This window comes from Saccoglossus kowalevskii, chromosome 14 (assembly GCF_978046115.1).
Source record: "Saccoglossus kowalevskii chromosome 14, keSacKowa6.1, whole genome shotgun sequence".
Taxonomy (NCBI): domain Eukaryota; kingdom Metazoa; phylum Hemichordata; class Enteropneusta; family Harrimaniidae; genus Saccoglossus; species Saccoglossus kowalevskii.
The window spans coordinates 10,902,919-10,926,411 of NC_140654.1; the positions used below are offsets into that span (position 1 = coordinate 10,902,919).

Here is a 23,493-nt window from a genome sequence, read left to right on the forward strand (position 1 = left end):
AACCAATATTAGAATTGTATTGGTGACCAACACTGAACAATATTAGATTTGTATTGGTGACCAATACTGAACCAATATTAGAATTGTATTGGTGACCAATGATGTACCAATACTAGATTTGTATTGGTGACCAATGATGTACCAATACTAGATTTGATTTGGTGACCAATACTGCACCAATATTGGATTTGTATCGGTGACCAATGATGTACCAATACTAGATTTGTATTGGTGACCAATGATGTACCAATACTAGATTTGTATTGGTGACCAATACTGCACCAATATTAAATTTGTATTGGTGACAAATACTACACCAATATTAAATTTGTATTGGTGACCAATGATGTACCAATATTAGATTTGTATTGGTGAACAATACTGCACTAATATTAGATTTGTATTGGTGACCAATGATGTACCAATATTATATTTGTATTGGTGACCAATACTGCACCAATATTAGATTTGTATTGGTGACCAATATTGCACCAATATTAAATTTGTATTGGTGACCAATGATGTACCAATATTAGATTTGCATTGGTGACAAATACTACACCAATATTAAATTTGTATTGGTGACCAATGATGTACCAATATTAGATTTGTATTGGTGAACAATACTGCACCAATATTAGATTTGTATTGGTGACCAATACTGCACTAATATTAGATTTGTATTGGTGACCAATACTGCACCAATATTTGATTTTTATTGGTGACCAATACCGCACCAATATTAGATTTACATTGGTGACCAATACTGCACCAATATAAGATTTGTATTGGTGACCAATGATTACCAATATTAGATTTGTATTGGTGACCAATGATGCACCAATATTAGATTTGCATTGGTGACCAATGATGCACCAATATTCGATTTGTATTGGTGACCAATGATGTACCAATATTAGATTTGTATTGGTGACCAATACTGCACCAATATTAGATTTGTATTGGTGACCAATACTGCACCAATATTAGATTTACATTGGTGACCAATACTGCACCAATATTAGATTTACATTGGTGACCAATGATTACCAATATTAGATTTGTATTGGTGACCAATGGTGCACCAATATTAGATTTGTATTGGTGACCAATGCTGTACCAATATTAGATTTGAATTGGTGAACAATACTGTACCAATATTAGATTTGAATTGGTGACCAATACTGCACCAATATTAGATTTGTATTGGTGACCAATGATGTACCAATATTAGATTTTTATTGGTGACCAATGATGTACCAATATTAGATTTTTATTGGTGACCAATGATGTACCAATATTATATCTGAATTGGTGACCAATGATGTACCAATATTATATTTGAATTGGTGACCAATACTGCACCAATATTAGATTATTAGAATTGTATTGGTGACCAATACTGAACCAATATTAGATTTGTATTGGTGACCAATGATGTATCAATATTAGATTTGTATTGGTGACCAATACTGCACCAATATTAAATTTGTATTGGTGACCAATGATGTACCAATATTAAATTTGAATTGGTGACCAATACTGCACCAATATTAAATTTGTATTGGTGACCAATACTGCACCAATATTATATTTGAATTGGTGACCAATGATGTACCAATATTATATTTGAATTGGTGACCAATACTGAACAATATTAGATTTGTATTGGTGACCAATGATGCACCAATATTAGATTTGCATTGGTGACCAATGATGTACCAATATTAGAATTGTATTGGTGACCAATACTGAACCAATATTAGATTTATATTGGTGACCAATACTGCACCAATATTAGATTTGCATTGGTGACCAATGATGCACCAATATTAGATTTGTATTGGTGACCAATACTGCACTAATATTAGATTTGTATTGGTGACCAATGATGCACCAATATTAAATTTGCATTGGTGACCAATGATGCACCAATATTAGATTTGTATTGGTGACCAATGATGTACCAATATTAGATTTGTATTGGTGACCAATGATGTACCAATATTAGAATTGTATTGGTGACCAATACTGAACCAATATTAGATTTATATTGGTGACCAATACTGCACCAATATTAGATTTGCATTGGTGACCAATGATGCACCAATATTAGATTTATATTGGTGACCAATACTGCACCAATATTAGATTTGTATTGGTGACCAATGATGCACCAATATTAAATTTGCATTGGTGACCAATGATGCACCAATATTAGATTTGTATTGGTGACCAATGATGTACCAATATTAGATTTGTATTGGTGACCAATGATGTACCAATATTAGATTTGTATTGGTGACCAATACTGAACCAATATTAGATTTATATTGGTGACCAATACTGCACCAATATTAGATTTGCATTGGTGACCAATGATGCACCAATATTAGATTTGCATTGGTGACCAATGATGCACCAATATTAGATTTGTATTGGTGACCAATACTGAACCAATATTAGATTTGAATTGGTGACCAATACTGAACAATATTAGATTTATATTGGTGACCAATACTGCACCAATATTAAATTTGCATTGGTGACCAATACTGCACCAATATTAAATTTGTATTGGTGACCAATGATGTACCAATATTATATTTGAATTGGTGACCAATACTGCACTAATATTAGATTTGTATTGGTGACCAATACTGCACCAATATTAAATTTGCATTGGTGACCAATACTGCACCAATATTAAATTTGTATTGGTGACCAATGATGAACCAATATTATATTTGAATTGGTGACCAATACTGCACTAATATTAGATTTGTATTGGTGACCAATACTGCACCAATATTAAATTTGTATTGGTGACCAATGATGTACCAATATTATATTTGAATTGGTGACCAATACTGCACCAATATAAGATTTGTATTGGTGACCAATGATGTACCAATATTATATTTGAATTGGTGACCAATACTGCACTAATATTAGATTTGTATTGGTGACCAATACTGCACCAATATTAGATTTGTATTGGTGACCAATACTGCACCAATATTAGATTTGAATTGGTGACCAATACTGCACCAATATAAGATTCGTATTGGTGACCAATGATGTACCAATATTAGATTTGTATTGGTGACCAATGATGTACAAATATTAGATTTGTATTGGTGACCAATACTGCACCAATATAAGATTCGTATTGGTGACCAATGATGTACCAATATTAGATTTGTATTGGTGACCAATGATGTACCAATATTAAATTTGTATTGGTGACCAATGATGTACCAATATTAAATTTGAATTGGTGACCAATACTGCACCAATATTAAATTTGTATTGGTGACCAATGATGTACCAATATTAGATTTGTATTGGTGACCAATACTGCACCAATATTAAATTTGTATTGGTGACCAATGATGTACCAATATTAGATTTGTATTGTTGACCAATACTGAACAATATTAGATTTGTATTGGTGACCAATGATGTACCAATATTAGATTTGAATTGGTGAACAATACTGCACCAATATTGGATTTGTATCGGTGAACATTACTGCACTAATATTAGATTTGTATTGGTAACCAATGATGTACCAATATTGGATTTGTATTGGTGAGCAATACTGCACTAATATTAGATTTGTGTTGGTGACCAATGATGTACCAATATTGGATTTGTATTAGTGAACAATACTGCACTAATATTAGATTTGTATTGGTGACCAATGATGTACCAATATTATATTTGTATTGGTGACCAATACTGCACCAATATTAGATTTGTATTGGTGACCAATACTGAACCAATATTAGATTTATATTGGTGACCAATACTGCACCAATATTAGATTTGTATTGGTGACCAATACTGAACCAATATTAGAATTGTATTGGTGACCAACACTGAACAATATTAGATTTGTATTGGTGACCAATACTGAACCAATATTAGAATTGTATTGGTGACCAATGATGTACCAATACTAGATTTGTATTGGTGACCAATGATGTACCAATACTAGATTTGATTTGGTGACCAATACTGCACCAATATTGGATTTGTATCGGTGACCAATGATGTACCAATACTAGATTTGTATTGGTGACCAATGATGTACCAATACTAGATTTGTATTGGTGACCAATACTGCACCAATATTAAATTTGTATTGGTGACAAATACTGAACCAATATTAGATTTGTATTGGTGAACAATACTGCACTAATATTAGATTTGTATTGGTGACCAATGATGTACCAATATTATATTTGTATTGGTGACCAATACTGCACCAATATTAGATTTGTATTGGTGACCAATACTGCACCAATATTAAATTTGTATTGGTGACCAATGATGTACCAATATTAGATTTGTATTGGTGACCAATGTTGTACCAATATTAGATTTGTATTGGTGACCAATGATGCACCAATATTAGATTTGCATTGGTGACCAATGATGCACCAATATTCGATTTGTATTGGTGACCAATGATGTACCAATATTAGATTTTTATTGGTGACCAATACCGCACCAATATTTGATTTTTATTGGTGACCAATACCGCACCAATATTAGATTTACATTGGTGACCAATACTGCACCAATATAAGATTTACATTGGTGACCAATACTGCACCAATATAAGAATTGTATTGGTGACCAATGATGTACCAATACTAGATTTGTATTGGTGACCAATGATGTACCAATACTAGATTTGATTTGGTGACCAATACTGCACCAATATTGGATTTGTATCGGTGACCAATGATGTACCAATACTAGATTTGTATTGGTGACCAATGATGTACCAATACTAGATTTGTATTGGTGACCAATACTGCACCAATATTAAATTTGTATTGGTGACAAATACTGAACCAATATTAGATTTGTATTGGTGAACAATACTGCACTAATATTAGATTTGTATTGGTGACCAATGATGTACCAATATTATATTTGTATTGGTGACCAATACTGCACCAATATTAGATTTGTATTGGTGACCAATACTGCACCAATATTAAATTTGTATTGGTGACCAATGATGTACCAATATTAGATTTGTATTGGTGACCAATACTGCACCAATATTAGATTTGTATTGGTGACCAATGTTGTACCAATATTAGATTTGTATTGGTGACCAATGATGCACCAATATTAGATTTGCATTGGTGACCAATGATGCACCAATATTCGATTTGTATTGGTGACCAATGATGTACCAATATTAGATTTTTATTGGTGACCAATACCGCACCAATATTTGATTTTTATTGGTGACCAATACCGCACCAATATTAGATTTACATTGGTGACCAATACTGCACCAATATAAGATTTACATTGGTGACCAATACTGCACCAATATTAGATTTGCATTGGTGACCAATGATGCACCAATATTCGATTTGTATTGGTGACCAATGATGTACCAATATTAGATTTGTATTGGTGACCAATACTGCACCAATATTAGATTTGTATTGGTGACCAATACTGCACCAATATTAGATTTACATTGGTGACCAATACTGCACCAATATTAGATTTACATTGGTGACCAATGATTACCAATATTAGATTTGTATTGGTGACCAATGGTGCACCAATATTAGATTTGTATTGGTGACCAATGCTGTACCAATATTAGATTTGAATTGGTGAACAATACTGTACCAATATTAGATTTGAATTGGTGACCAATACTGCACCAATATTAGATTTGTATTGGTGACCAATGATGTACCAATATTAGATTTTTATTGGTGACCAATGATGTACCAATATTAGATTTTTATTGGTGACCAATGATGTACCAATATTAGATTTGTATTGGTGACCAATACTGCACCAATATTAGATTTGTATTGGTGACCAATACTGCACCAATATTAAATTTGTATTGGTGACCAATGATGTACCAATATTAGATTTGTATTGGTGACCAATACTGCACCAATATTAAATTTGTATTGGTGACCAATGATGTACCAATATTAAATTTGTATTGGTGACAAATACTACACCAATATTAAATTTGTATTGGTGACCAATGATGTACCAATATTAAATTTGAATTGGTGACCAATACTGCACCAATATTAAATTTGTATTGGTGACCAATGATGTACCAATATTATATTTGAATTGGTGACCAATACTGCACTAATATTAGATTTGTATTGGTGACCAATACTGCACCAATATTAAATTTGTATTGGTGACCAATACTGCACCAATATTAGATTTGTATTGGTGACCAATACTGCACCAATATTAGATTTACATTGGTGACAAATACTGCACCAATATAAGATTTGTATTGGTGACCAATGATTACCAATATTAGATTTGTATTGGTGACCAATGATGCACCAATATTAGATTTGCATTGGTGACCAATGATGCACCAATATTAGATTTGCATTGGTGACCAATAATGTACCAATATTAGATTTGTATTGGTGACCAATACTGCACCAATATAAGATTTGTATTGGTGACCAATGATGTACCAATATTAGATTTGTATTGGTGACAAATACTGCACCAATATAAGATTTGTATTGGTGACCAATGATGCACCAATATTATATTTGCATTGGTGACCAATACTGCACCAATATTAAATTTGTATTGGTGACCAATGATGTACCAATATTATATTTGAATTGGTGACCAATGATGCACCAATATTAGATTTGTATTGGTGACCAATGATGCACCAATATTAAATTTGTATTGGTGACCAATGATGTACCAATATTATATTTGAATTGGTGACCAATACTGCACCAATATAAGATTTGTATTGGTGACCAATGATGTACCAATATTATATTTGAATTGGTGACCAATACTGCACCAATATAAGATTTGTATTGGTGACCAATGATGTACCAATATTATATTTGAATTGGTGACCAATACTGCACTAATATTAGATTTGTATTGGTGACCAATACTGCACCAATATTAGATTTGTATTGGTGACCAATACTGCACCAATATTAGATTTGAATTGGTGACCAATACTGCACCAATATAAGATTCGTATTGGTAACCAATGATGTACCAATATTAGATTTGTATTGGTGACCAATGATGTACAAATATTAGATTTGCATTGGTGACCAATACTGCACCAATATTCGATTTGTATTGGTGACCAATGATGTACCAATATTAGATTTGAATTGGTGACCAATACTGCACCAATATTAAATTTGAATTGGTGACCAATACTGCACCAATATTAAATTTGTATTGGTGACCAATGATGTACCAATATTATATTTGAATTGGTGACCAATACTGCACTAATATTAGATTTGTATTGGTGACCAATACTGCACCAATATTAAATTTGAATTGGTGACCAATACTGCACTAATATTAGATTTGTATTGCTGACCAATACTGCACCAATATAAGATTTGTATTGGTGACCAATGATGTACCAATATTATATTTGAATTGGTGACCAATACTGCACCAATATTAGATTATTAGAATTGTATTGGTGACCAATACTGAACCAATATTAGATTTGTATTGGTGACCAATGATGTATCAATATTAGATTTGTATTGGTGACCAATACTGCACCAATATTAAATTTGTATTGGTGACCAATGATGTACCAATATTAAATTTGAATTGGTGACCAATACTGCACCAATATTAAATTTGTATTGGTGACCAATACTGCACCAATATTATATTTGAATTGGTGACCAATGATGTACCAATATTATATTTGAATTGGTGACCAATACTGCACTAATATAAGATTTGTATTGGTGACCAATGATTACCAATATTAGATTTGTATTGGTGACCAATGATGTACCAATATTAAATTTGTATTGGTGACCAATGATGTACCAATATTATATTTGAATTGGTGACCAATACTGCACCAATATAAGATTTGTATTGGTGACCAATGATGTACCAATATTATATTTGAATTGGTGACCAATACTGCACTAATATTAGATTTGTATTGGTGACCAATACTGCACCAATATTAGATTTGTATTGGTGACCAATACTGCACCAATATTAGATTTGAATTGGTGACCAATACTGCACCAATATAAGATTCGTATTGGTGACCAATGATGTACCAATATTAGATTTGTATTGGTGACCAATGATGTACAAATATTAGATTTGTATTGGTGACCAATACTGCACCAATATTAAATTTGTATTGGTGACCAATGATGTACCAATATTATATTTGAATTGGTGACCAATACTGCACCAATATTAAATTTGTATTGGTGACCAATGATGTACCAATATTATATTTGAATTGGTGACCAATACTGCACTAATATTAGATTTGTATTGGTGACCAATACTGCACCAATATTAAATTTGTATTGGTGACCAATGATGTACCAATATTATATTTGAATTGGTGACCAATACTGCACCAATATTAAATTTGTATTGGTGACCAATGATGTACCAATATTATATTTGAATTGGTGACCAATACTGCACCAATATTAGATTTGCATTGGTGACCAATACTGCACCAATATAAGATTTGTATTGGTGACCAATGATGTACCAATATTATATTTGAATTGGTGACCAATACTGCACTAATATTAGATTTGTATTGCTGACCAATACTGCACCAATATTAAATTTGTATTGGTGACCAATGATGTACCAATATTATATCTGAATTGGTGACCAATGATGTACCAATATTATATTTGAATTGGTGACCAATACTGCACCAATATTAGATTTGCATTGGTGACCAATGATGTACCAATATTAGAATTGTTTTGGTGACCAATACTGAACCAATATTAGATTTGTATTGGTGACCAATGATGTACCAATATTAGAATTGTATTGGTGACCAATACTGAACCAATATTAGATTTGTATTGGTGACCAATACTGCACCAATATTAGATTTGTATTGGTGACCAATACTGCACCAATATTAAATTTGTATTGGTGACCAATGATGTACCAATATTATATTTGAATTGGTGACCAATACTGCACCAATATTAAATTTGTATTGGTGACCAATGATGTACCAATATTATATTTGAATTGGTGACCAATACTGCACTAATATTAGATTTGTATTGGTGACCAATACTGCACCAATATTAAATTTGTATTGGTGACCAATACTGCACCAATATTAAATTTGTATTGGTGACCAATGATGTACCAATATTATATTTGAATTGGTGACCAATACTGCACCAATATTAAATTTGTATTGGTGACCAATGATGTACCAATATTAAATTTGAATTGGTGACCAATACTGCACCAATATTAAATTTGTATTGGTGACCAATGATGTACCAATATTATATTTGAATTGGTGACCAATACTGCACTAATATTAGATTTGTATTGGTGACCAATACTGCACCAATATTAAATTTGTATTGGTGACCAATACTGCACCAATATTAAATTTGTATTGGTGACCAATGATGTACCAATATTATATTTGAATTGGTGACCAATACTGCACTAATATTAGATTCGTATTGGTGACCAATACTGCACCAATATTAAATTTGTATTGGTGACCAATACTGCACCAATATTATATTTGAATTGGTGACCAATACTGCACTAATATAAGATTTGAATTGGTGACCAATACTGCACCAATATTAAATTTGTATTGGTGACCAATGATGTACCAATATTATATTTGAATTGGTGACCAATACTGCACCAATATTAAATGTGTATTGGTGACCAATGATGTACCAATATTATATTTGAATTGGTGACCAATACTGCACTAATATTAGATTTGTATTGGTGACCAATACTGCACCAATATTAGATTTGAATTGGTGACCAATACTGCACCAATATAAGATTTGTATTGGTGACCAATGATGTACCAATATTAGATTTGTATTGGTGACCAATGATGTACCAATATTAGATTTGTATTGGTGACCAATACTGCACCAATATTAAATTTGTATTGGTGACCAATGATGTACCAATATTAAATTTGAATTGGTGACCAATACTGCACCAATATTAAATTTGTATTGGTGACCAATGATGTACCAATATTATATTTGAATTGGTGACCAATACTGCACCAATATTAAATTTGTATTGGTGACCAATGATGTACCAATATTAAATTTGAATTGGTGACCAATACTGCACCAATATTAAATTTGTATTGGTGACCAATGATGTACCAATATTATATTTGTATTGGTGACCAATGATGTACCAATATTAAATTTGAATTGGTGACCAATACTGCACCAATATTAAATTTGTATTGGTGACCAGTGATGTACCAATATTATATTTGAATTGGTGACCAATACTGCACTAATATTAGATTTGTATTGCTGACCAATACTGCACCAATATTAAATTTGTATTGGTGACCAGTGATGTACCAATATTATATTTGTATTGGTGACCAATACTGCACCAATATTAGATTTGTATTGGTGACCAATACTGCACCAATATTAAATTTGTATTGGTGACCAATGATGTACCAATATTATATTTGAATTGGTGACCAATACTGCACTAATATTAGATTTGTATTGCTGACCAATACTGCACCAATATTAAATTTGTATTGGTGACCAATACTGCACCAATATTAAATTTGTATTGGTGACCAATACTGCACCAATATTATATTTGAATTGGTGACCAATACTGCACCAAGATTAGATTTGCATTGGTGACCAATGATGTACCAATATTAGAATTGTTTTGGTGACCAATACTGAACCAATATTAGATTTGTATTGGTGACCAATGATGTACCAATATTAGAATTGTATTGGTGACCAATACTGCACCAATATTAAATTTGTATTGGTGACCAATGATGTACCAATATTAGATTTGTATTGGTGACCAATGATGTACCAATATTAGAATTGTATTGGTGACCAATACTGCACCAATATTAGATTTGTATTGGTGACCAATGATGTACTAATATTAGATTTGTATTGGTGACCAATGATGCACCAATATTAAATTTGTATTGGTGACCAATGATGTACCAATATTATATTTGAATTGGTGACCAATACTGCACTAATATTAGATTTGTATTGGTGACCAATGATGTACCAATATTATATTTGAATTGGTGACCAATACTGCACTAATATTAGATTTGTATTGGTGACCAATACTGAACCAATATTAGATTTGAATTGGTGACCAATACTGCACTAATATTAGATTTGTATTGGTGACCAATACTGAACCAATATTATATTTGAATTGGTGACCAATACTGCACTAATATTAGATTTGTATTGCTGACCAATACTGCACCAATATTAAATTTGTATTGGTGACCAGTGATGTACCAATATTATATTTGTATTGGTGACCAATACTGCACCAATATTAGATTTGTATTGGTGACCAATACTGCACCAATATTAAATTTGTATTGGTGACCAATGATGTACCAATATTATATTTGAATTGGTGACCAATACTGCACTAATATTAGATTTGTATTGCTGACCAATACTGCACCAATATTAAATTTGTATTGGTGACCAATGATGTACCAATATTATATCTGAATTGGTGACCAATGATGTACCAATATTATATTTGAATTGGTGACCAATACTGCACCAAGATTAGATTTGCATTGGTGACCAATGATGTACCAATATTAGAATTGTTTTGGTGACCAATACTGAACCAATATTAGATTTGTATTGGTGACCAATGATGTACCAATATTAGAATTGTATTGGTGACCAATGATGTACCAATATTAGATTTGTATTGGTGACCAATGATGTACCAATATTAGATTTGTATTGGTGACCAATACTGCACCAATATTAGATTTGTATTGGTGACCAATACTGAACCAATATAAGATTTGTATTGGTGACCAATGATGTACCAATATTAAATTTGAATTGGTGACCAATACTGCACTAATATTAAATTTGTATTGGTGACCAATGATGTACCAATATTAGAATTGTTTTGGTGACCAATACTGAACCAATATTAGATTTGTATTGGTGACCAATGATGTACCAATATTAGATTTGTATTGGTGACCAATGATGTACCAATATTAGATTTGTATTGGTGACCAATACTGCACCAATATTAGATTTGTATTGGTGACCAATACTGAACCAATATAAGATTTGTATTGGTGACCAATGATGTACCAATATTATATTTGAATTGGTGACCAATACTGCACCAAGATTAGATTTGCATTGGTGACCAATGATGTACCAATATTAGAATTGTTTTGGTGACCAATACTGAACCAATATTAGATTTGTATTGGTGACCAATGATGTACCAATATTAGAATTGTTTTGGTGACCAATACTGAACCAATATTAGATTTGCATTGGTGACCAATACTGCACCAATATTAAATTTGTATTGGTGACCAATGATGTACCAATATTAAATTTGAATTGGTGACCAATACTGCACTAATATTAGATTTGTATTGGTGACCAATGATGCACCAATATTAAATTTGTATTGGTGACCAATGATGTACCAATATTATATTTGAATTGGTGACCAATACTGCACTAATATTAGATTTGTATTGGTGACCAATGATGTACCAATATTATATTTGAATTGGTGACCAATACTGCACTAATATTAGATTTGAATTGGTGACCAATACTGCACTAATATTAGATTTGTATTGGTGACCAATGATGCACCAATATTAAATTTGTATTGGTGACCAATGATGTACCAATATTATATTTGAATTGGTGACCAATACTGCACTAATATTAGATTTGTATTGGTGACCAATGATGTACCAATATTAGAATTGTTTTGGTGACCAATGATGTACCAATATTATATTTGAATTGGTGACCAATACTGCACTAATATTAGATTTGAATTGGTGACCAATACTGCACTAATATTAGATTTGTATTGGTGACCAATGATGCACCAATATTAAATTTGTATTGGTGACCAATGATGTACCAATATTATATTTGAATTGGTGACCAATACTGCACTAATATTAGATTTGTATTGGTGACCAATGATGTACCAATATTCGATTTGTATTGGTGACCAATACTGCACCAATATTAAATTTGTATTGGTGACCAATACTGCACCAATATTAAATTTGTATTGGTGACCAATGATGTACCAATATTATATTTGAATTGGTGACCAATACTGCACTAATATTAGATTTGTATTGGTGACCAATGATGTACCAATATTAGATTTGTATTGGTGACCAATACTGCACCAATATTAAATTTGTATTGGTGACCAATACTGCACCAATATTAAATTTGTATTGGTGACCAATGATGTACCAATATTATATTTGAATTGGTGACCAATACTGAACCAATATTAGATTTGTATTGGTGACCAATACTGAACCAATATCAGATTTATATTGGTTACCAATACTGCACCAATATTAGATTTGTATTGGTGACCAATACTGAACCAATATTAAATTTGTATTGGTGACCAATGATGTACCAATATTAGATTTGAATTGGTGACCAATACTGCACCAATATTAAATTTGTATTGGTGACCAATACTGCACCAATATTAAATTTGTATTGGTGACCAATGATGTACCAATATTATATTTGAATTGGTGACCAATACTGCACTAATATTAGATTTGTATTGGTGACCAATGATGTACCAATATTAGATTTGTATTGGTGACCAATAATGTACCAATATTATATTTGAATTGGTGACCAATACTGCACCAATATTAAATTTGTATTGGTGACCAATGATGTACCAATATTATATTTGAATTGGTGACCAATACTGAACCAATATTAGATTTGTATTGGTGACCAATACTGAACCAATATCAGATTTATATTGGTTACCAATACTGCACCAATATTAGATTTGTATTGGTGACCAATACTGAACCAATATTAGATTTGTATTGGTGACCAATACTGCACTAATATTAGATTTGTATTGGTGACCAATACTGAACCAATATTAGAATTGTATTGGTGACCAACACTGAACAATATTAGATTTGTATTGGTGACCAATACTGAACCAATATTAGAATTGTATTGGTGACCAACACTGAACAATATTAGATTTGTATTGGTGACCAATACTGAACCAATATTAGATTTGTATTGGTGACCAATACTGAACCAATATTAGATTTGTATTGGTGACCAACACTGAACAATATTAGATTTGTATTGGTGACCAATACTGAACCAATATAAGATTTGTATTGGTGACCAATACTGCACTAATATTAGATTTGCATTGGTGACCAATGATGTACCAATATTAGATTTGAATTGGTGACCAATACTGCACCAATATTAGATTTGTATTGGTGACCAATACTGCACCAATATTAGATTTGCATTGGTGACCAATGATGTACCAATATTAGATTTGTATTGGTGACCAATACTGAACCAATATTAGATTTGTATTGGTGACCAATGATGTACCAATATTAGAATTGTATTGGTGACCAATACTGCACCAATATTAAATTTGTATTGGTGACCAATGATGTACCAATATTATATTTGAATTGGTGACCAATACTGCACCAATATAAGATTTGTATTGGTGACCAATGATTACCAATATTAGATTTGTATTGGTGACCAATACTGAACCAATATTAGATTTGTATTGGTGACCAATGATGTACCAATATTAGAATTGTATTGGTGACCAATACTGAACCAATATTAGATTTGTATTGGTGACCAATGATGTACCAATATTAGAATTGTATTGGTGACCAATACTGCACCAATATTAGAATTGTATTGGTGACCAATACTGCACCAATATTAGATTTGCATTGGTGACCAATAATGTACCAATATTAGAATTGTATTGGTGACCAATGATGTACCAATATAAGATTTGTATTGGTGACCAATGATGTACCAATATTAGAATTGTATTGGTGACCAATACTGCACTAATATTAGATTTGCATTGGTGACCAATAATGTACCAATATTAGAATTGTATTGGTGACCAATGATGTACCAATATAAGATTTGTATTGGTGACCAATGATGTACCAATATTAGAATTGTATTGGTGACCAATACTGCACCAATATTAGATTTGCATTGGTGACCAATAATGTACCAATATTAGAATTGTATTGGTGACCAATGATGTACCAATATTAGATTTGTATTGGTGACCAATACTGCACCAATATTAGAATTGTATTGGTGACCAATACTGCACCAATATTAGATTTGCATTGGTGACCAATGATGTACCAATATTAGAATTGTATTGGTGACCAATACTGCACCAATATTAGAATTGTATTGGTGACCAATACTGCACCAATATTAGATTTGCATTGGTGACCAATGATGTACCAATATTAGAATTGTATTGGTGACCAATACTGCACTAATATTAGAATTGTATTGGTGACCAATGATGTACCAATATTAGAATTGTATTGGTGACCAATAATGTACCAATATTAGAATTGTATTGGTGACCAATGATGTACCAATATTAGATTTGTATTGGTGACCAATACTGCACCAATATTAGAATTGTATTGGTGACCAATGATGCACCAATATTAGATTTGCATTGGTGACCAATAATGTACCAATATTAGAATTGTATTGGTGACCAATACTGCACTAATATTAGATTTGCATTGGTGACCAATGATGTACCAATATTAGAATTGTATTGGTGACCAATAATGTACCAATATTAGAATTGTATTGGTGACCAATACTGCACTAATATTAGATTTGCATTGGTGACCAATAATGTACCAATATTAGAATTGTATTGGTGACCAATGATGTACCAATATTAGAATTGTATTGGTGACCAATACTGCACTAATATTAGATTTGCATTGGTGACCAATAATGTACTAATATTAGATTTGCATTGGTGACCAATAATGTACCAATATTAGAATTGTATTGGTGACCAATACTGCACCAATATTAGATTTGCATTGGTGACCAATAATGTACCAATATTAGAATTGTATTGGTGACCAATACTGCACCAATATTAGAATTGTATTGGTGACCAATGATGTACCAATATTAGATTTGTATTGGTGACCAATACTGCACCAATATTAGATTTGCATTGGTGACCAATGATGCACCAATATTAGAATTGTATTGGTGACCAATAATGTACCAATATTAGAATTGTATTGGTGACCAATACTGCACTAATATTAGATTTGCATTGGTGACCAATAATGTACTAATATTAGATTTGCATTGGTGACCAATAATGTACCAATATTAGAATTGTATTGGTGACCAATACTGCACCAATATTAGATTTGCATTGGTGACCAATAATGTACCAATATTAGAATTGTATTGGTGACCAATACTGCACCAATATTAGATTTGCATTGGTGACCAATGATGTACCAATATTAGAATTGTATTGGTGACCAATACTGCACTAATATTAGAATTGTATTGGTGACCAATGATGTACCAATATTAGATTTGTATTGGTGACCAATACTGCACCAATATTAGATTTGCATTGGTGACCAATGATGTACCAATATTAGATTTGTATTGGTGACCAATACTGCACCAATATTAGAATTGTATTGGTGACCAATACTGCACCAATATTAGATTTGCATTGGTGACCAATAATGTACCAATATTAGATTTGTATTGGTGACCAATACTGCACCAATATTAGATTTGCATTGGTGACCAATAATGTACCAATATTAGAATTGTATTGGTGACCAATACTGCACTAATATTAGATTTGCATTGGTGACCAATGATGTACCAATATTAGAATTGTATTGGTGACCAATAATGTACCAATATTAGAATTGTATTGGTGACCAATACTGCACTAATATTAGATTTGCATTGGTGACCAATGATGTACCAATATTAGAATTGTATTGGTGACCAATACTGCACCAATATTAGAATTGTATTGGTGACCAATACTGCACCAATATTAGATTTGCATTGGTGACCAATAATGTACCAATATTAGAATTGTATTGGTGACCAATACTGAACAATATAAGATTTGTATTGGTGACCAATACTGAACCAATATTAGATTTGTATTGGTGACCAATGATGTACCAATATTAGAATTGCATTGGTGACCAATGATGTACCAATATTAGATTTGTATTGGTGACCAATGATGTACCAATATAAGATTTGTATTGGTGACCAATACTGCACCAATATTAAATTTGTATTGGTGACCAATGATGTACCAATATAAGATTTGTATTGGTGACCAATACTGCACCAATATTAGATTTGAATTGGTGACCAATGATGTACCAATATTAGAATTGCATTGGTGACCAATGATGTACCAATATTAGATTTGTATTGGTGACCAATGATGTACCAATATAAGATTTGTATTGGTGACCAATACTGCACCAATATTAAATTTGTATTGGTGACCAATGATGTACCAATATAAGATTTGTATTGGTGACCAATACTGCACCAATATTAAATTTGTATTGGTGACCAATGATGTACCAATATTAGAATTGCATTGGTGACCAATGATGTACCAATATTAGATTTGTATTGGTGACCAATGATGTACCAATATAAGATTTGTATTGGTGACCAATACTGAACCAATATTAGATTTGTATTGGTGACCAATGATGTACCAATATTAGAATTGCATTGGTGACCAATGATGTACCAATATTAGATTTGTATTGGTGACCAATGATGTACCAATATAAGATTTGTATTGGTGACCAATACTGCACCAATATTAAATTTGTATTGGTGACCAATGATGTACCAATATAAGATTTGTATTGGTGACCAATACTGCACCAATATTAAATTTGTATTGGTGACCAATACTGAACCAATATTAGATTTGAATTGGTGACCAATACTGCACCAATATTAGATTTGCATTGGTGACCAATACTGAACCAATATTAGATTTGTATTGGTGACCAATGATGTACCAATATTAGAATTGCATTGGTGACCAATGATGTACCAATATTAGATTTGTATTGGTGACCAATGATGTACCAATATAAGATTTGTATTGGTGACCAATACTGAACCAATATTAGATTTGTATTGGTGACCAATGATGTACCAATATTAGAATTGCATTGGTGACCAATGATGTACCAATATTAGATTTGTATTGGTGACCAATGATGTACCAATATAAGATTTGTATTGGTGACCAATACTGCACCAATATTAAATTTGTATTGGTGACCAATGATGTACCAATATTAGATTTGTATTGGTGACCAATACTGCACCAATATTAGATTTGTATTGGTGACCAATACTGCACCAATATTAAATTTGTATTGGTGACCAATGATGTACCAATATTAGATTTGTATTGGTGACCAATGATGTACCAATATAAGATTTGTATTGGTGACCAATACTGCACCAATATTAGATTTGCATTGGTGACCAATACTGAACCAATATTAGATTTGTATTGGTGACCAATGATGTACCAATATTAGAATTGCATTGGTGACCAATGATGTACCAATATTAGATTTGTATTGGTGACCAATGATGTACCAATATAAGATTTGTATTGGTGACCAATACTGAACCAATATTAGATTTGTATTGGTGACCAATGATGTACCAATATTAGAATTGCATTGGTGACCAATGATGTACCAATATTAGATTTGTATTGGTGACCAATGATGTACCAATATAAGATTTGTATTGGTGACCAATACTGCACCAATATTAAATTTGTATTGGTGACCAATACTGAACCAATATTAGATTTGAATTGGTGACCAATACTGCACCAATATTAGATTTGCATTGGTGACCAATACTGAACCAATATTAGATTTGTATTGGTGACCAATGATGTACCAATATTAGAATTGTATTGGTGACCAATACTGCACCAATATTAGATTTGCATTGGTGACCAATGATGTACCAATATTAGAATTGTATTGGTGACCAATACTGCACCAATATTAGAATTGTATTGGTGACCAATACTGCACCAATATTAGAATTGTATTGGTGACCAATACTGCACCAATATTAGATTTGTATTGGTGACCAATACTGCACCAATATTAGATTTGCATTGGTGACCAATAATGTACCAATATTAGAATTGTATTGGTGACCAATACTGAACAATATAAGATTTGTATTGGTGACCAATACTGAACCAATATTAGATTTGTATTGGTGACCAATGATGTACCAATATTAGAATTGCATTGGTGACCAATGATGTACCAATATTAGATTTGTATTGGTGACCAATACTGCACTAATATTAGATTTGTATTGGTGACCAATGATGTACCAATATTAGATTTGTATTGGTGACCAATGTTGTACCAATATTAGATTTGTATTGGTGACCAATATAGCGCTAATATTCGATTTGTATTGGTGACCAATGATGTACCAATATTAGATTTGTATTGGTGACCAATGATGTACCAATATTAGATTTGTATTGGTGACCAATATAGCGCTAATATTCGATTTGCACTGTGGACCAATAAAGCGCCAATATTAGATTTGTATTTGTTGCCAATACTGCATTAATATTAGATTTGTAATGTATTGACCAATAATGTTACAATATTAAAATTGTATTGGTGACCATTAATGTACCAATATAAGATTTGTATTGGTGACCAATAATGTACCAATACTAGTGCATATTAACTTCATAGCTGTTATTGATATAAAACTTACCCACATTCAGAGCAAGAGAAGGAGCATATATAGCTATACCCATATAAATAAACTGTAATAAATGATAGTAGAAAATTTAGCATACATTGTTTCAATTCAGCATTCTGCATTAAATTTACTAATAATGAAAAAATGTTTTGTGTTAAGATGTGAAAAACAGAAAAAGATGTATAATAATAATAAAGTTATAAGAATTCTGTATAGTATGAATGTAGGCACAAACATATTAGTCAATATGATTGACATTCTGCATTTTTGCAAACTTTTTTTGATTTTGCCCTCATCATCTCATATATGTTTACAGCACCTTTCATATTAAATTAACATACCATTTGAGAGAGATACGTCATGCAGCCCAATATTCGAATAATTTTATTCTTGAAACGTAATTCCAGGTACTGTAATTAAAAAACATATATATTATACGAATCAAGGCACAAATACAAAATATATAATTAATATGCAGATCGAGTTACTTTGTAATTGAATCAGATTATCTTTCTTTTTTCTAAATTATTTTTGTACCAGCAATGTGGTAGTTGCCAACACTGTATCACCTGACATGTGCAAAATGGAAGTGGAAGTTACCGGGGTAAGCAAATCTGTGGTATTTGTATTTAAGACTAAAAGCACAAATGCACATAATCCACATCTATAACATAAGAGAATGCTTTGATTATGCTTTATAGATACATTTGAATACTGATTAGGTGCGATGTTTTTTTTTCTTTTGGCTGATTTTTTTGCCCACTGGTGACATTTCCAAACACATTCAGTATCATAATCTCCTAAATATGTCAAAACATGGCTCATGTTATGACTTGGCAGTGCTTTATTTAAAAAAAATCTTTAATGCACTTTCATTTTGATGTACTTTTCTAATAAACTATTGAGACAAATGTCTGTTTATGAATATCTCACTCCAATTTTCATCTTGATTGGTGTAATATTATTGAGCTTGTCAATCATTGCATCATGCAATGAACCCCAGGCCGGTGAAAATCATCACCAGTGTTACAAGTGTCACTCTTGTTTCACGGTCTACCTAGCTTTCGCAGTAACCTGGTTTTCACTTTTTAAATAGTCAAATGATATATTAATTTTATTAAAAACAAGCAGCTTCTCGGCTGAGATAGCTCCACTGTTAGCAATGCACATTTCAATTAAAGAACAGAAGATATCATTAGAAAATGAACAATATGTATAGTATCAAAGCAATGGGACTTGCTGTTTTCAACAAGAATTCAAAAATATCATTTTTCACCATAAATGATTGTGGTTTTTAACAAGTCGAAAATATCACTTTTTACCAAAAATGATAAAAATATTCATCAAAATTAGAGAATTTAAAATATCATGAAATGAACAAATTTGAGAGTGGTCCACATGTAGTACCTATATATGAAATATCAAAACAATTGGACTTGTTGTTTTTAACAAGAAGTCGAAAATATCACTTTTTACCAAAAATGACAAAAATATTCACCAAAATTAGAGAATTAAAGATATCATTACAAAATGAACAAATCTGAGAGAGGTCCACATGTAGTACCTATATATGTGATATATCAAAGCAATTGGACTTGCGGTTTTTAACATGAAGTCGAAAATATCATTTTTTACCAAAAATTACAAAAATATTCACTAAAATTAGAGAATTGAAGATATCATCACAAAATGAACAAATCTGAGAGAGGTCCACATGTAGTACCTATATATGTAATATCAAAGCAATTGGACCTGCGGTTTTTAACAAGAAGTTGAAAATATCACTTTTTACCAAAAATGACAAAAATATTTACCAAAATTAGAGAATTAAAGATATCATTACAAAATGAACAAATCTGAGAGAGGTCCACATGTAGTACCTATATATGTAATATCAAAGCAATTGGACTTGCACTTTTTAACAAGAAGTTGAAAATATCACTTTTTACCAAAAATTACAAAAATATTCACCAAAATTAGAGAATTGAAGATATCATTACAAAATGAACAAATCTGAGAGAGATCCACATGTAGTACCTATATATGTAATATCAAAGCAATTGGACTTGCAGTTTTTAACAAGAAGTCGAAAATATCACTTTTTACCAAAAATGACAAATTGAATTGAAGATATCATCATGAAATGAACAAATCTGAGAGAGGTCTACCCAAGTGCATATACACCAAGTATCAAAACATTCAGGCTTGTAGTTTTCAAGAAGAAGTCGCAAAAGTAAAACATTGACACGGGCGACGACGGACAATCACTCATATGATAAGCTCCGCTCGACAAAGTCGACAGCGGAGCTAAAAAGTCTGTATGCAAGTCTAAGTTACAGGGACCTTTGGTCGTTTATCTCTACGACATCTCTATCTCAAGTTCTTGATTTGTCATGATGATTGTTCAAATAAATGAGTCAAAATGATCCACAAAATTCAAACCATCACAGTTGTCATTGCATGTGACTACAATTTGGTTTGATGATGACAATCTTTCGGGTTAAATGGTCATTTCCAATGATTTATAAACTGTTTATTACAACAACATAATTTATCCTAAGCATTGCATGACAACCATAGATTAGAAAAATGGCTTACAGGTTGTCCAGGTTATCATTCACGTGTCTAACTACCATATATATAGGGGTATATTTGTTTATTTGAAAAGACCTACGGGCAAAAGCGCCATTTACAGGCTCCTCACTCACACATACATCAAAATACAATAAATAACATACAAAAATATACAATGAGATACATATACATTTCAAAGACTATAATACTGAGACTGTATAACCCAAAGACTAATTTATTTTCAAAAAAATTCAAATTGAAAAAACAATATATTCAGTTACTCTACTACCAATGTAACATATCTTGGAGTCTATTACTGACATCTGGTTCTCATGATCAGCAGTGTAAATGTCTCCATTCTCTGCATTTATATAAATGTCTCACAAATGTTTTATTTTAGCCAAATTTTCGTAAATAACTTAGCACTAGTGATATCAGAATTGAACTGTTTGATATTTATAGTGTTTGATGCAATTTCCAAGTTTAAAGACTATCTGATAACAATTTAATGACTCCACAGATAGCCCATATATATGATATATACCATAACAGCGTCAGCATCAATGTGTTAATAGTACGAGTGAGATAAAAAAATCATTACTGCCATAGCTATTTAATAGTTACAACAATGTTTACCAAATACTACGTAACAATGGCGCTTCAAAAAAATGGTAGCCTTTGAATTTAACATTTACAGAAGAATTTCAGGAATAACATGGAAAAAAGAGAAGTCAAAGGAATATGTTTGGAAGAAGATAGTAGAGTTTATAAGTATGGGAAGGGAATCAGAAAGACTAAGAAAAGGAAAGTCAGGTTTTTGCACACCAGATCAGAGTTGAGGGATTAACAAAGGGGACAAGGATAGAGACAAAGGGGAAGGCCAAGTTGAAACTGGACTATGATTCAAAAGAACGGCCAGGATTATAGTTTTATGATTTACAAAGGGCTGAAGACAGAAATGGGTTGAGACAGAATGTCATGGAGTGAGTGCACCTACTAAAAAACTATGTTTTTTATGATGATGACATAAAAATACAATTCATAAACTTTGATTTGATTTCTGTAGCTCTAAGCAGCATGTAGCCAGGATATTCAAAATTTC

General features: G+C 31.7%; 1 protein-coding gene across 1 annotated transcript in view; it reads right to left on the reverse strand.

The window, feature by feature from the left end:
• Nucleotides 1–23,493, reverse strand: part of LOC100313639 (iodide transporter-like protein) — a 44,307-nt gene that overhangs the window by 18,246 nt on the left and 2,568 nt on the right. The window contains 2 exon segments of the mRNA NM_001168100.1: nucleotides 19,830–19,881; nucleotides 20,159–20,227. Coding sequence (NP_001161572.1) covers nucleotides 19,830–19,881; nucleotides 20,159–20,227 — 121 coding nt within the window.